Source organism: Sorex fumeus, unplaced genomic scaffold (genome assembly GCF_029834395.1).
Source record: "Sorex fumeus unplaced genomic scaffold, SorFum_2.1 ptg000018l, whole genome shotgun sequence".
Lineage (NCBI taxonomy): Eukaryota > Metazoa > Chordata > Mammalia > Eulipotyphla > Soricidae > Sorex > Sorex fumeus.
The window spans coordinates 20218250-20234621 of NW_026606075.1; the positions used below are offsets into that span (position 1 = coordinate 20218250).

General features: G+C 39.3%; 1 protein-coding gene across 1 annotated transcript; it reads right to left on the reverse strand.

Annotated features, from left to right (window-relative positions):
- Positions 1–1751: 1751 nt before the first annotated feature.
- On the reverse strand, positions 1752–2072 carry LOC130021810 (60S ribosomal protein L27-like). Its single transcript, XM_056112623.1, has one exon. The coding sequence runs from the start codon at positions 2070–2072 to the stop codon at positions 1752–1754; it is 321 nt and encodes a 106-aa protein (XP_055968598.1).
- Between the last annotated feature and the right edge of the window lie 14300 nt (positions 2073–16372).

Genomic DNA, 16372 nt, shown 5'->3' on the forward strand with positions numbered 1-16372 from the left:
ATTTTTTTCCTTTTTTGGGGGGGGTCACACCCAGCAATGCTCAGCGGTAAGTCCTTGCTCTGCACTCTGGAATTAGTACTCGCAGTGCTCAGGGGACCATATGGAATGCCAGGGATCAAACCCAGGTCGGCTGCGTGAAAGGCAAATGCCCTCCCAGCTGTACTATCACTCCAGCCCCCACACAGTTTTGTTTCTTTTCTGAATTGTTTCAGAATTTTTTTGAACTTTACTCCACACTTTACTCCACTATATTTCAATAAGCTCAATTTAAAAGTACAAGTTCTCAACTAATTTGTATTTATTTTTTTCCTGCCTATTTTCCCATAGCTCTGGCTAGACCTTCCAATACTGTTTTGAATAATAATGCTGAGAGCAGGCAACCTTGTCTTGTATCCAAGCACTGTAGCACTGTCCTCCTGTTGTTCATTAATTTACTCAAGTGGGCACCAGTCTCCACTGTGAAATTTGTTACAGTTTTTGGCATATCGATTACACCACAGGGAGCTTGACAGGCTATGCCATGCAGGCAGGATACTCTCCGTAGCTTGCTGGGCTCTCCGAGAGGGGAGGAGAAATCAAACCCAGGTCGGCTTCATGCAAGGCAAACACCTTGCCTGCTGTGCTATCGCTCCAGCCCAAAATTAAGGGGAAAATCTTTCAGTATTTTAGTTAATGTTGATTTTAGCTCTAAGTTTGTTTTTATGGTTTTATAATCACATTTGGGAATGTTCCACAATCTTAATTTTATTGAGGTTTTTAAAAATCATAAATGGATACTGAATATTGGCAAGTGCCCTCTTCAGAGCTATTGATGAGATTGCATGTTTTTTGTTTATTTTTGGGGGGGGCCACAGCTGGGGATGGTCAGGGCTTACTCCTGGCTTTATACTCAGGAATTACTCCTGTTGGTGCTCAGGGGACCATATGGGATGCTGGGTATCAAATACAGGTTGGCCGTGTGCAAGGCAAATGTCCCACATGCTATACTATTGCTCCAGTCCAAGATTATATGATTTTTATCTTTCTTATGGTTGGTGTAGTATATTTCTTTGTTTGTGTAGTCGAACCATTCTTACATTCCTTAAATTAAATTATAACTCAACTGACCATTTTTTATAATCCTTTTAATATATTATTGTGTTAGCTTTTCTAAGATTTTGTTAGGGGCTTTTGCATTAAAATTCATCAGGGATATTTGTCTGTGGTTTTCTTTTATGTGATATCTTTGTCTGATTTTATAACAAGGTAATATTTACCTGACAAAAATCTGCCTAGTAGAAGCCCCTCTTCAATTTTCTGGAAGATCTTTTTAAATGATCTGTAATTGATCCTCTTAGATTTTGTAGATTTCAGTAAAATCTTTTGGTCTTCGGCTTCTGTTTGAAGGATATATTTTATTGCTCTCTCAATTTTCTTACTTGCAATTGGCTCTGATTTTCTACTTCCTCCTGATTCTATCTTTAAAGGTTGTATATTTCTGAGAATTTGTTCATTTCTTGTAATTTTTCCAGTTTATTGCAGATAGATGTTCACAGTGGCCTCTTATGATCTTTTGAGTTTCTGGAGTGTCACTGACACTTCTTTCTTATTTATGTTTTTTTTGGTCAGAGTTGTCTCTTTATTTTTCTTTTGTTAACATAAGTTTTTTTTTGTTTGTTTGTTTTTTGTTTTGATGGAAGCAACATTTAAAACCACAGCCTCTGGAAGAACCGTTTGTTCTTGCTGGTGTTGTATCTCTCCTGGGTTTTGTATTAAAGAGCTGGGTCTCTGAAGACATCCTTGTTGAGGATGATTTTGTCCAAGAGGATGTCCACAGTATACCTTTTGAGCATGAGGTGACTATACTTATAAACTTTCACAGAAGACTTGATCTTGAACCTTTTGGTGATTTTCTTCTTGCCCGTGGCAGCTGTCACTTTGCAGGGATAGTGATCAATTCCAGCCACCAGGGCATGGCTGTGGGGGCAGTCTGAGGTGCCATCAGCAACGTTCTTTATGGTTATAGCTTTGTGTCCTAAGTAGCATCTGACAAGGATCAGCACCACATTCCATGGTTTCATGAACAATCTCATTTCTACAGCAACCAGTTGGGCCTAACACAGAACAAAAGTTTTGTAAATCTTTTTTTTTTTAAGTCCTTTCAAAGAACTAGCTCTTGGTTTCATTGAGTTTTTGTATGGTCTTTTAGATTTCTAATTCATTTCCTTTCTACTTTCATTTGAATTATTTTATTCATTATTTCTTGGGTTTTGTCTAGATCTTTCTCCTTTCTCAAACCACTGAAGTAAAGGTTAGATCGTTGATTTGAGAATTTTTTCTTTTTCATGACATAAGTCTAAAGTGCTATGACTTTCCCCCTTAGAACTGCTTTTACTGCATCCCAAGAATTCTTATAGATGGGGCTGGAGTGATAGCATTTGCCTTGCATGTGGCCAACCTGGGTTTTATTCCCAGCATCCCATATGGTCCCCTGTGCACCACCAGGAGTGATTCCTGAGTGCAGAGCCAGGAGTACCCCCTAAGCAACACTGGGTGTGACACAAAAAAAATAAAATTCTTATAACTGTGCCCATCTGTAGCACTGTAGCACTGTCCTCCCGATGTTCATCGATTTGCTCAAACGGGCCCAGTAACATCTCCGTTGTGAGACTTGTTGTTATGTGCTTGGCATATTTTTGTTTATTTGAAGATATTTTGTAATTTTTCTTGAGATTTCTTCTTTGACCCCATTTCTGTTAAGTAGCATGTTGTGTAATCTTCGTATATTTGAGTTATTTTTTCCTGGTAGCACAGCGGTTGGACATTTACCTTGCACGTGGCCTACACGGGCAACCCGGGGTTGATTCCTCCGCCCCCTTGGAGAGCCCAGCAAGCTACCAAGAGTATCTTGCCCGCACGGCAAAGCCTGGCAAGCTACCCATGACATACTCGATATGCCAAACACAGTAACAACAAGTCTCACAGTGAAGACATTACTGGGCCCACTCAAGCAAATCAATGAACAATGGGAGGACAGTGACAGTGACAGTGACCATTGTGACTAGAAAGGATACTTGATATGATTTCAATTTTTGTGACTCTATTAACATTTGTTTTGTCCCTCCAACGTGTGGTATAACCTCAAGAATGTTTCATTTTCACTTAAGAAGAATGAATATTCAACTTTGTATGAGACATACAGGCTCATGTATATATATATATCAAATTTATCTGGTTTAATTCCTCATTTAATATTGTTGATTTTCTGTCTGATTTCTCTATTGATAAGAGTAAAAGATAGTAATTCCCTGCATACTATTGTTATCAATGTTATTATTCTTTTAATATTTTAAGACTTAATTGATATATATCAATTAAGTCTTAAAATATTAAATATATAAATATTATATTGTTTTCCATTCTTTTATTTTACTTTAAACGTATACTTATTTGAGATGTAAATCTCAAATATTAAAAGTAAAAGTAAAGGCCCTCCCGTTGATCGTCGATTTGCTCGAGCGGGCCCAGTAACGTCTCCATTGGAGACTTTGTTGTTACTGTGTCTGGCATATCGAATACTCTCGGTAGCTTGCTGGGCTCTCCGAGAGGGGCGGAGGAATCAAACTCGGGTCGGCCATGTTGGCCGCTTGTAAGGCGAACGCCCTACCCACTGTGCTATCGCTCCAGCCCATCTCAAATATTATAAATAAATATATATATACGCACATTTTGGGGGGCCACACCTAGAGGCACTCAGAAATTACTCCTGGCTCTGTGCTCAGGTATCACTCCTGGTGTGACTCAGGGGAGCATATGGGATATTTATGAGTAAGCCATGGTTGGTGTGAGCAAGACAAGTATCCTACCCACTGTACTATCACTCTGATCTCAATTACATTTTTATTTATTTTTATTTTTTATTTTAATGAATCACTGCAAGATACAGTCACAGACTTACAAACCTTCAAGATTGTGTTTTAGTCAAACAGTGTTTGAATACCCATCCCTCCACCAGTGCCTATTCTCCACCACCAATGTTCCCAGTATCCCTCCCTCCATTCCCTTCTCTTCCCACCCCCTGCCTCCAAGACAGGCACATTTCCTCTTTTTCTCTCCAACTACATTTATATTTGTATGTGTCTTCATTTGGTAAATGAACACAGTCACCATTATCATATTTTACTGGTGGATTGATCCTTTGATCATTATAAAATGATATCCTTATTTCTTCTTATTGTTTTTAGCATTAAGTCTATTTTATCTGAAATAAGTATGGTTGCCCATGCCTTCTTAAGGTTGCCTTTTGCTTGAAGAATTGTTTTCCATTCTTTTACTTTAAACGTATGCTTATTTGAGATGTAAATCTCAAATAAATATCTTATAGATGTAAGAAAGTTGGTATCTTCTTGTCAACCCACCCACTGTGTGTGTCTTGATTGGTGAGCTCAGGCCATTCACATTTAGTAACACCATTTCAATAAGACTGTTTAATACATTTTGCTATGTGTTTTTCTTTTTGTGGCATTTGGTTCTATTTTTCCTCTTCTTGTTTACTTCTTCTTTGTATTTTTGTTCTGAGGTTTCCTTGAGGTTTACACAGGTCCTACATTTATAGCTTATTTTAAATTGAAACCAAGTTAATCCAATACTCATTCTAAGATTTCACATTATTACTCCCTTTCTCCTCTTCATTTTCTGTTGTAAGTATCTTACTTTTTTCAGGTGTTTTTCCCACAATTCTTTAGAAGTCTTTTCAATATTCTCTACCTAGCTGATCACTGTCAATATTGCACAAGACAGATTATCATTAAACATAAAAGAATCAGTATTAAAATTAGGGAAAAGATAATAGCATTCATGGGATAGTATAATTCAAGACCAAAAAAAAAAAGATTGTCATTAACTTGAAGAACATGTCAAATTTCAACAGATAATCAAAACTTTTTTTTATTAATAAAGGAAATACTCATTGACCTTAATACCTCATAAACTGTTTAGGTGTGGATGTTTAGGTATGGACATTAATATATAATTATATATATTATAATATATAGCTTCCAATATCTTTCAAACTTTTAATTTTTTTCCAAAGTGGAAATGAGAGTCCAGTCTCTAAGAAAGTAATAGAAGTGCAAAAAAGAAGGAAAATCACACTGTCAAAATAAAATCAATAATTTTGCTACTGAGAAATTGTTACCATCCTTACCTAAAAAGGGGTAGAAAGGTCAAACCAAGCTAACTTGTGTGATAAATGAGTTTATATAGATGCTTGTATCAGGAGACTAATTTAATTGACTGCTTTAAGTATGATAATGTACTACATTCCTACAGATTTTTCTTTTATTATAACCTTAAAATTAAGTTAAGCATAAGGCACACCATGTTACCTTAATTGTACAAGGAGCACCAACTGCAACTGAGGCATAACACAGTCACCATTATCATTATTATTATCATTATTCTCACTACTACTCACTATTGATGTAGACAGGCAGGCAGATAGGGGGCCAGTGCTCCCAAGGCAATGGCAGTAAATTTCCTGGGAAGTAATACCCCTGAAGTTTCCAAGGCCAACCTTGCAGAAAACAGGAACTAAGGCCTGATAAGACCCTCATCTGGCTCCAGCAACAGATCCAGAGAAGGTTGGACCCCCCTCTGACAGAAGCTCCAGCAGGAACAAAAGGCCAGGAAAGGAATTTCAAAGAAGACCATGGCCACTCCCATCCTTACCCCACTAGGCCACCTTCTTAGCAACAGACTTTTACCTAGATAGAAGACCCACATGGGTCAGGTTGGAGAAACCCTAGAAATTTTAACAAAGGAGAGCACGCATACGCTGCCCAAGCCCCTGTGCTGCTTCTGCCTACATGGCTGAGCATAAGCAGTGCCTGAGCACATATGTCACCCGCATCTCCCATCTTGAGATGTGTACTTTCATGTAGGATGACATTGTTTTGTTCTTTCTCCCTTGCCACAAGGAGTTTAGGTTTATCAGGTTACACCCATCACAGTGCTCCGGAGTCACTCCCATTCCTTTATTTATCTGTAACCAATTCTCTATGCTCTCTTCCCCAACCAGTTAACCAGCTTTTCCCCCTAATCAGAATCTGTTAATTTGTAAGGTCAGATCCTTCTAGGACACTGAAATTGTATTGTAAGTTAATATTGTCATTCCCCTCTCCTTTTGTCTTTTGAATACTTGAATGCAATGCCCTTTTTGTATAGATACAGGAAGACCATTAACATTATGCTTTGTAACATAGAATTTAATTGGCTCTGAATATTATTCACTCCCGGGCATCTGCTTTCTCGACTTAAGCCTCAGTTGCCCTTAGTTCCTAATAACACCCCAAAAGCAGGGTCCCGACGAGGGACTGAATGGACCCAGGGCAAGTGGTGAGCTTCCCTGGCATTGAAATGGGCCAGGCCAAAGTTCCACGATTCTTAACTGTAAGTTAAGACCTTGGTCATAGACAAAAGCTGTCATGATCCAAAGGTAACAACAAGACTAGGACACTGCTAGGGATAGGAAAGACTATCTAGCCTGAGCACTGTAGTCTGAGATCGAGATGGCCCTAGGAGAGCAATTCTATCAACTTTAAGATATTTCTTACTGTATCCATACAAAATGATTTATATTATGTATGCTTATATGTTTGTTGGACAAGGAGAGGAGAAACACACCCATGGGATTTCGTTCTAGGGTGGGCTGTCCTGCTGAGAGAGTATCTGTTCTAGAAGCTGCTTTCTCTGAGGGAAAGAACTTTACCCCTATTGATTGTGACCACACCTACGTGTAGTTATTACCCCAACCCCTCATGCTTTGGGATTTAACTAGACTGTAAGAATGGGCTGGGGGATCCAGACTCCAGAGCAAGAGGAGAAAGGGAATCGGGATCAGGATCCAGACTCCAGAAGGAGAAGGAGAAAGGGGATACAGATCCAGATTCCAGAGCCAGAAGGAGAATGAAGGGGGATTGAGGAGAAGAATGAAGTAGCATGGGGGGAAAAGAAGCAGGAGGATAATCAGAGGAGAAAGGAGATGGGAATGGAATAACTGCAACTGACACCAACCAGCCTGGCCCTCCTTTCCTTCCTTCGCCTGCCCATCGTCATCGACCTCCCAGGGTGGGGGAACCGGCGTGGGACTACCGAATACCAAATGTGGGCGGTGGGGAGATATAGACCGCAGCGGTCTTTTTGAGTTTACACACTTTTATGCTTTCATGGCTAATGCTGGGATGTGTGTAGGGGTTCTCTCTGCCCCTTGGAGAAGCCCGGGTTCTCTCGAGCACGTTATTCTCCACTCTCTCCTACTTTCTTTTCCTCCTTCCCTTCAAAACCTCTAAGGAAAATCTGTTTTACTTCACTGCTCGTCTACTCTTGAAATTCTTTTTCAGGAGGCGAGACAAGAAGCCAGTAACCCTGGGTCCTGGATGGATGATAGGGGCGGATGGGGAGAGAGTGACCGTCTTTCTCTTCACCGTTTCACATAAGTCAACCATGGGGTCCATGGACATCACTACTACTAACTAGTATCTTCTATATATATATCAATATCTATATATCTATATATCTATATCTATCTATCTATCTATCTATCTATCTATCTATATATATATTTGCGTCACACCTGGTGATTCTCATGGATTATACTTGGCTCTGCAATCAGGAATTATTCCTGGCGGGGCTTGGGGTACCATATGGGATGTTCGGCCACATGTAAGGCAAACTACTTTCTCGCTGTACTATCACTCAGAGCCCCCCAAATATTTTTTTAATGAGACTTTTTCTTTCTTAAAATTGTATACAATTTCTGGTCATGCAAAAACAAAAAATAGTATTTGTTTTGTTATACTATCACACTCGGACATTCAAAATCTCACAAAATACCTACAGTTGCTGCCCCCAAATTACAAATATAATATAAAATTGAAATAGAAACTGTTATAAACACACTTCCATATACCTATATATGCATTCTCAGATTTAAAACTCAGTCTTGGGGCTGGAGCAATAGCACAGCGGGTAGGGCATTTGCCTTGCACATGGCTGACCCGGGTTCGATTCCCAGCATCCAATATGGTTCCCTGAGCACCGCCAGGAGTAATTCCTGAGTGCAGAGCCAGGAGTAACTCCTATGCATCACGGGGTGTGATCCAAAAAACAAAAAAATAAATAAATAAAACTTAGTCTTCCTCCTCTTTCCTAATTTTATGTTATCAGTGTATATGTTGCCCATGGAGACGTGACTAACACCAGCCAAAGAGAAGAGTGGTTTTATGTGACATGGGAAGGAGAGAGGCAGAAGCAGAAATCTGAGGATTATTACCCCAGAATGGGGAAATGCATCCTCAATTAAGAAATTACACACCCAGAGATGTGGGTGAATGTGCATCTTTTCAACTCTGCCAAGTTAATTTATATACAGTTTTCCCAAACCGACTCAGAAAGTCCATTTCTTGGGGCAGGGACAGTAAACAAAACAGGGGAGTTCCTCATGGTCTCCTTTTGTTATTCTTTTTGTTTTATTTATTGGGCCACCCCAGGAGCCCACAGGACTTACTCCAGGCTATGAATGCCCAGAAGACTTCTGGCTTCTCTGAGGGCAGCTAGGATCCAAGCCTGGTCCATGGAAAGGCAAGTGCTCTACCCACTGCATATTACTCCAGCTCTCTTTTTATATTCTTTTTTTTTCCCACTGCTCATTTTCTTTTTTTCTTTTTTCTTTTCTTTTCTTTATTTATTTTTATTTTACTTTTTTATTAGTAAAACACCATGAGGTACAGTTGTAGACTTACAAATTTTTGTGCTTGGGTTTCCATTGTACAATGATCAAGTTCCATCCCTCCACCAGTGCCCATTCTCCACCTCCACTAATCCCAGTATCCCCCCCAACCCCCTCATCCCCCACATCCCACCCTGCCTCTGTGGCAGGGCATTCCCTTTTGTTCTCTCTAGACAGAACATCTTTTTATATTCTTAACATGACCTTTGTTCTTTGCAGCAGTGGAACTTCTTCTACCAGTAGTCCAGCCAGGCTCTGGGCTTGGGATTCTGCATCTCAAAGGTTTTTCAGGCTGGAATTCCAAGATTTGTGTCTTGAAGGTTAACATGACCTTGGACTAGTTTAGGTTCCAGACAATGTTCTTCTCCCAATATTTAATACCTGGGACCCCTTATCTCTCTGCTTACAACAGTATTTGTGAGGCGATGCTGGCCTTAAACTAAGATTTCACAAGTTTCCTACCTTTTAAAAGAATAATTAGCAGATAGATCAGCTCTGCAGTAGAAGACAGTTAAAACTATGATGAAACAATGCAATTTAGACATTTGCTTCCTGGAAAGGTAAGAAGAATGGATGAAAGTCAAAGTTAGATTAAATCTTAAAGTTCTCATGAAGAGAGTTGTTGGTGAGTTCAAAAATAGATCCTGAATTTAGAATCTTCAAATTAAAGATGTAGAATCTTTAAATTGTATATCTAAGGGAAATAGTAAACAGCAAAAGGAAAAAATTTAGTGCATGCTAGTGTTTCTATAAATCAAAATAGATATAAAGAAGAACCATCAGGAGCTGAAGAGACAGCTCAGAGGACTAGAGCACATGCTTAATTTGCTGGAGACTTAGATATGATCCTGGTACTGAATGACCCCTTGAACACTGCCAGGAACAAACCATGGACATGGAGTCAGGTGTGGCACCTACCAGGGATGGCCAGAGGGCAGAGAGAGAGGAATAGAGGGAGGAATAAAGGAAGGAAGGAACAAAAAGTAAAGGAGGGAGGGGAAAATAAAAGAGAGCAAAGAAAGAAAAGGAAAGGAAATAAGAGAAAATGTTAACTATTAAAAAAGACAAAAAGAAGGGTGTGTGATGGCTAGAAAAAGATCAAATATTATAGGAAATGCTCAAGTACCCTACCCGCTCTCTCTCCAGCCAAAAACAAGGTTTTTCTAGGCTTGCATATTAAATGATTTAGCCTGTTGAACACTTTCCTGAATTTCTCAAGTTTCTGCAGTGAACATGTCTTAATTTTTTCCCTCAGGGTAAAATAAAGAACCAAATATTCTCAGCAGTATACCACGTCAGTTCCATCTCCAAAATACAACTTTAAATCCAACTACTTCTCACCAATTCCCAACAACGCAACAGGGAAAAGAACATGGTCAAATCCCCATATTATTCCTGCACCCCTTCACCCATCCCCCTTTCGCAGTCATCACCACCTTCTTCTCATTTGATTTCTCCAAAGATTCCAGGTAGAGAAATCTCTATAAACAATCAATCAGATTAACTATTACCCCAGCTTAAAATCCTCCAAAGTCCTCACCCTGAAGCAGAATGAAATTCAAACTCCTGTTGGTGGTGCTCAAAACCCTCTCCAATGTCACCATCCTTCTGCTTTCACAGCTAACACTTTTCATTTATTCTTATGCTCTAATAATAATGATTTCTTGTGTCTCCCTCCAAACCCAATTTTTTCCTCTCTATGAGCCTTTGTTCTTGTGCCTTCTGCCAAGAATACTCTAGTGTGTGATCCTCTTTCAACATCTGCATTTAAATCCTTTAGTTAAGTTATCAACTCACATGTCACCTTCATAACTTTTCCCTGACCATCCATTTTTTTGTTTTTTTTTTTTTTTTGGATCACACCTGGAGGTACTCAGGGCTTACTCTTGGCAGTGCTTGGGGGACCCTATAGGTTGTTAAAGATTGACCTGCTGGACCACTACACCAGCCACCTGACCACCCATTTAAATAAAGAAGCACCCAACTCATTTATCTCCCCTAATACTATTTCAGGGCTGGAGCAATAGCACAGCAGGTAGGGCGTTTGGCTTGCACGGGGCCCACCCGGTTTTGATTCCTCCGCCCCTCTTGGAGAGCCCAGCAATCTACTGAGAGTATCGTGCCTACACGCCAAAGTCGGGCAAGCTACCTGTGAGGTATTCAATATGCCAAAAACAGTATGAGGGGGGGAATTCTAAACAATAATGGTGCATCTTTTGTCGAAATAATGAATGTAATCAATGTAGAGAAGAGTTAAGTAGAAATCATCTGCCTCACAGGCATTGGGAGGGGTGGGAGGGGGGTATATTGGGGTTCTTGGTGGTGGAAAATGAGTACTGGTGAAGGGAAAGGTGTTTGATCATTGTATGACCGAGACAAACCTGAAAGCTTTTTAATTTTTCCCACAGTGATTCATTAAATAAATATAAGAAAAATAAATAAATAAAATTATGAAAAAAGTAAGGTGGAGTTCATACCCAATTCAATCAGCTAATCAGTGGCTGAATAAATAGAAGTACTCCTACATTAAAAAAAAACAGTAACAACAAGTCTCACAATGGAGACATTATTGGTGCCTACTCAAGCAAATCGATGGACAATGGGAGGACAGTGCTACAGTACAATACTATTTCAACCCAAAGTGGTCTCAGCATACATCACATCTCTTTGCCAGCCCCTAGAACATAATCTTCAAAAACAAGGATACTTGATCAGCTAAATATCACAGTACTTAGAATTGCGTATAGGGGGTATGGTGTCGCCAGCAGGTCAATCTGTACCTGTGAGGCGAGTGCATCAGCAGTCTGATGGCACCGTCAGACTATCAGATACTCCAAAATTGCTGCTGTGTCTTTGGCCAGACCCCAAAAACTTGGGGCAAAGTTTACCAAGAAAGTAAATGGCCAAAAGTCAGGTATGTGGGAGACATACCCACAAACCACCTCCAGCTCAGCTATATAATTGGAAGCATTGCCTCTCTGGTTCCTGATTGAACTGCTTAACGGCCATGATTCCAGAGACTCAGAAACGAATCTCAGAACCCAAAGGCTTTTGGCAGAAATTCATCCTGTTCTTGCAGTAGGTTAATGGCGCCGGGACATTCCAGGTGGGAATAGGTTTCATGCCTGGGCAAAATAATGACTGTAATCAATGTAGAGAAAAGTTAAGTAGAAATCATCTGCCTCACAGGCATTGGGAGGGGAGGGTGGAAGGGGGAGTATATTGGGGTTCTTGGTGGTGAAAAATGAGTACTGGTGAAGGGAAAGGTGTTTGATCATTGTATGACCGAGACTTAAACCTGAAAGCTTTTTAATTTTTCCCACAGTGATTCAATAAATAAATGTAAGAAGAAAAAATAAATAAATAAATAAAATTATGAAAAAAATATTAAAAAATTTAAAAATAAAAAAAGGAATTGCATATAGTAGGTATGCAAAACATCATTGAATGAAGAATGGGGAAAAGGATACCTATTGTACCTTATATAAGACACAACTATGACTCTGTTCCTCTGCATGGACTTCCCAATTATATATCCTCTTCATATTATAGAAAGAGAAACTAGATTCCAGAAGTATTAAACACTTTGTTCAGCTTTTCACAGCTCATTTCTATACACCATACCAATGATCACTGGAGAAAATATAGATATTTCAAAACATTTAGTTCAGACATAGAAACAACCTAAGTGTCCATGTTTATATACTTACATCAGTGATTATTACACAGCCACAGAAATGAAGAAAGTCTACCATTTGCTACAACAGAGATGAAATTTCAAGGCATTATGCTAAATCAAAATAAATCAGACAAGGACAAGTATTGTGTGATCTCACTTACATGTGAAATCTAAAAATAAAATGGAAAAAAAACTATAGAAAGAGACAACAGAATTGTGGTCATCAGATGCAGGGTTGGGAGGAAGAAGAAAGGGAGGGAGGTTGTCAAAGAGTGAAAACATCCATATTATAGGTACATGAAATGATGACTACAGTAGTACTGCCAAGGGATGTACACAGAAGCTGCCAAGGGAAAAGATCTAGGCTTTTTATTTGTTGTTGGATTTTTGTTTGTTTGTTACTGATGCTGAACCTAGAACCTGGAACAAGTAAGGCATAAACTCTATCATTGAAGCACATCCCCAGTCTTATCCTGGAAGTTCAAATGCAAATAAAAATCATCATGCTATATGCTATAAATGGATAGAGTCATACATGGCAATTATTTTTCAGCAAAAGTGGAAAACATATATTTCACAATGCCTCAAACTTTAGCAATATAGATGCCCAAAATCCTAATAATTGCTGAGTTTTTAATTTTTAGACTGCCATTTCTCTTTTCCTCAATATTATAAAATATATTAACATCCTATTATTTATCAGGTACGTGGCTGTTGTAAATAATTTTTTCAAATACTTAAAGCTCGCCTGTTAAGTGTCAAACTTCATTTATTTACCTCATGTTTGGTAAGATATTTCTTAAAATTATGTATATTTCTCAGTCTTTTAATTTGTGTATTTTAACAAAAACTAATGTTTTCTGAGTAACATGATGATTCTTAGAGACATCAGTTGTTATTCTCAGTAAAAAGAATTTTCTGTTTCTCATCACAGAGTTTGCTATCTTCTGTGTAGGTGTTAGTTCAACAAAAACATTAACTTCTTGTTCACAATTTAAATAGAGTTTTGGACCAGAGTGACATTATAACAGGTAAAGCACTTGTTTTGCATGTAACCAACTTGGATTTGATCCCTGACACAACATCCTGAGCCCTGCCAGTAGTATTTCCTGAGCCCATTAAGAATGATCTTTGCATATAGAGCCGAAAAGTAAACCTGGAGTACCATAGGGTTTGGCCCCCTATTCCCCTCCCTTTCTCAAAAAAATTTTTTTGATGATCTCAGTGATGCATTCAACGAAGTGCAGGGACCTGTATAATCACATAGGCTGTGTGTCACAAAGCTGACCCCACTTCATAATCCACATTGTCCTTATATAGTAGGGATTTGTAATCATTTACTAGTAATACGTTTAAGACCTAGTGATTGTAAGGCTCAGTGTTTTAAGAACTTTTTATGCATTATCCTACATGATCCTCAGAAAATCCTATAAAATTCATTTAGGATTTTATGGCTTCACATAACAAATCACCCCAAGTAACTTAACCAAACACTGGTTTTGTTTTCTTATATTTGACAAAGGTCCAGAATTAAGAAAATATAAATGTATGAAGAGCTTTTACAAATTGTATGACTTAGTGGTAAGCAGAGTAACAGAAACAACAGGATAATATGTATATTGGGCATGTGTAGCATACTTTTTAGATATACATACATGCATATATAAACTTAGGTTTAAGAAGATTCAGATTTGACCTGTGCAGTTTCACTTACAGATTTTCTTGGAAACAAACAAGGTAAGCTTATGGCATTTAACAAAGCATTACAGTAACTATAAATGTGTTTTGTTCATTTTTATAAATTTATTAATAACAATTTTTTAATTTTAAGAGGATATATGTAAGATGCAAAATGTGTGTTAATTGGTGGTTTATGTTTTCAATGGCAGAGTCTCCTGCCCCTGCACCTGGCTGTCCCCACCAGGGCTCCTTGGAGGGGGGGGGTTGAGTTTCCCTCTGCCCCCCACCCCCCCGCCAGCAGAGCCCCAGCAGCTGAAGACCTCCAGAACCAGCCACAGCCATGCTGAGACCACTCTCCACATGTCTGGACAAGCCTCATGCATGAAGGAACCAGCAGAGGCACCCAGGCATGAAGGTCCCAGGGCTGAGATCTCCAAGCCTGCTTGGATCGGGACTGGGATTTCTCCACCCAGATCCCCCATCTTCCAGCAGGTAGGCATTACACCCACCAGCTGCTGCCAGCGCCAGGTGGTCCCATCAACGGCCAAGGCCCGGAGACTATAAAACCCAGCTTCCGGAAGTGTGGCCGGGCAACATCTTATCTCGTTTTTACTTTGGAGAACCTGGCAGGTAACCGAAATTATTCTGCCTGCATGGCAGAGTCTGGCAAACTTCCCGTGTCGTACTCAATATGCCAAAAACCAGTAACAATGATGGGGCTCATTCTCCTAATCCTGAAAGAGCACTGAAATGGCTCTTTTAAAATCTCAGGGCTAGGAAGAAGGAGACGTTACTGGTGCCTGCTCAAGGCAATCGACGAACAACAGGATGATCGTGATCATGATCGTGATGTTTTCAATAAGTGTAATTAACCACAATATATTAGTAGTGATGTTTTGGAGGGGTCAGAGGTACGCACAGGGGCCAAAGAGCTAGTACAAGGATTAAGGCACTTAACTTGCATGCTGCTGACCCTGTTTAGATCAAAGCATGACATATGGTCCCCAAAGAAATGCCAAGAGTGATCCCAGAGCACAGAGATAGCAGTAAGACCTAAGTCCAGATGAGTATGGCACAAAGGCTCCCCATCCCAAATAATAAGTGTAGGAGAAGATGGGGCTGGAGCGATAGCACAGCAGGTAGGGCGTTTGCTTTACACCTGGCTGACCTGGGTTTGATTCCTCTATCCCTCTCGGAGAGCCTGAAAAGCTACCAAGAGTGTCCTGCCCGCACGGCAGAGCCTGACAAGCTACTGTGGCATATTCAATATGCCAAAAACAATAACAAGTCTCACAATGGAGACATTACTGGTGCCCATTTGAACAACAGGAGGACAGTGCTGCAGAAGATGCAGATAAATTGGACCCTTCATGTAACTACTGTGGAAAATAGCTTGGAAATTTCTCAATAAGTTACTATATGACCCAGTAACTCTATTTCTAGGCATTCACCTAAGAAAAATTGAAAACATCTGTTCAATAAAAACTTGTACAGAAATGTTTACAACAAATCTATTTACAATAGCCAGTATATAGATGATAATAACCAAAATATCCATCAACAGATACATGGATAAATATTAGTCATATAGTCACACAGAATAATATTATTCAACTGTACTATACATAGACAACATAAATAAACCTTGAAAATATTCACTGTAACTCTGTATCACTGTCATCCCATTGTTCATCGATTTCCTCAAGCAGGCACCAGTAACGTCTCCATTCGTCCTAGTCCTGAGATTTTAGCAAGTGCCACATTGGAGGCTCTTTCAGGGACAGGGGAATGAGACCCATCATTGTTATTGGGTTTCGGCATATTGAATACGCCACAGGGAGCTTGCCAGACTCTGTGTGTGGGCAGGATGCTCTCGGTAGCTTGCTAGGTTCTCCAAGAGTAAGAACCAGACATCTTTTTTTTTTTTTTAAATATTAAGTATTAAGGCAATCTTTTTTATTTTTTGAAAATAATATAATGTAAAATAAATCAAATCCCAAAGACCATACATTATACATACGAATATAGATACGAAATGTCCAGAATGGCAAATCCTTAAAAACAGACAGTAGATTAGTGGTTACTTAAGAGTTGAGGGGGGAATAGAGCATGGAAAGTGGATGCTAGTGAGTTTGGGGATTCTTTTGGAGGTGACAAAATCATTTAGAATTATATACTTTTGATGGTGGCACAACTACATGTATGTCTTTTTAAGACTGAATTTTATCATATGTAAATTATATTTC

Excerpts from the sequence above, each read along its gene's own strand:
- LOC130021810 (XM_056112623.1), bottom strand. The coding sequence starts at position 2,072 with ATGAGATTGTTCATGAAACCATGGAATGTGGTGCTGATCCTTGTCAGA.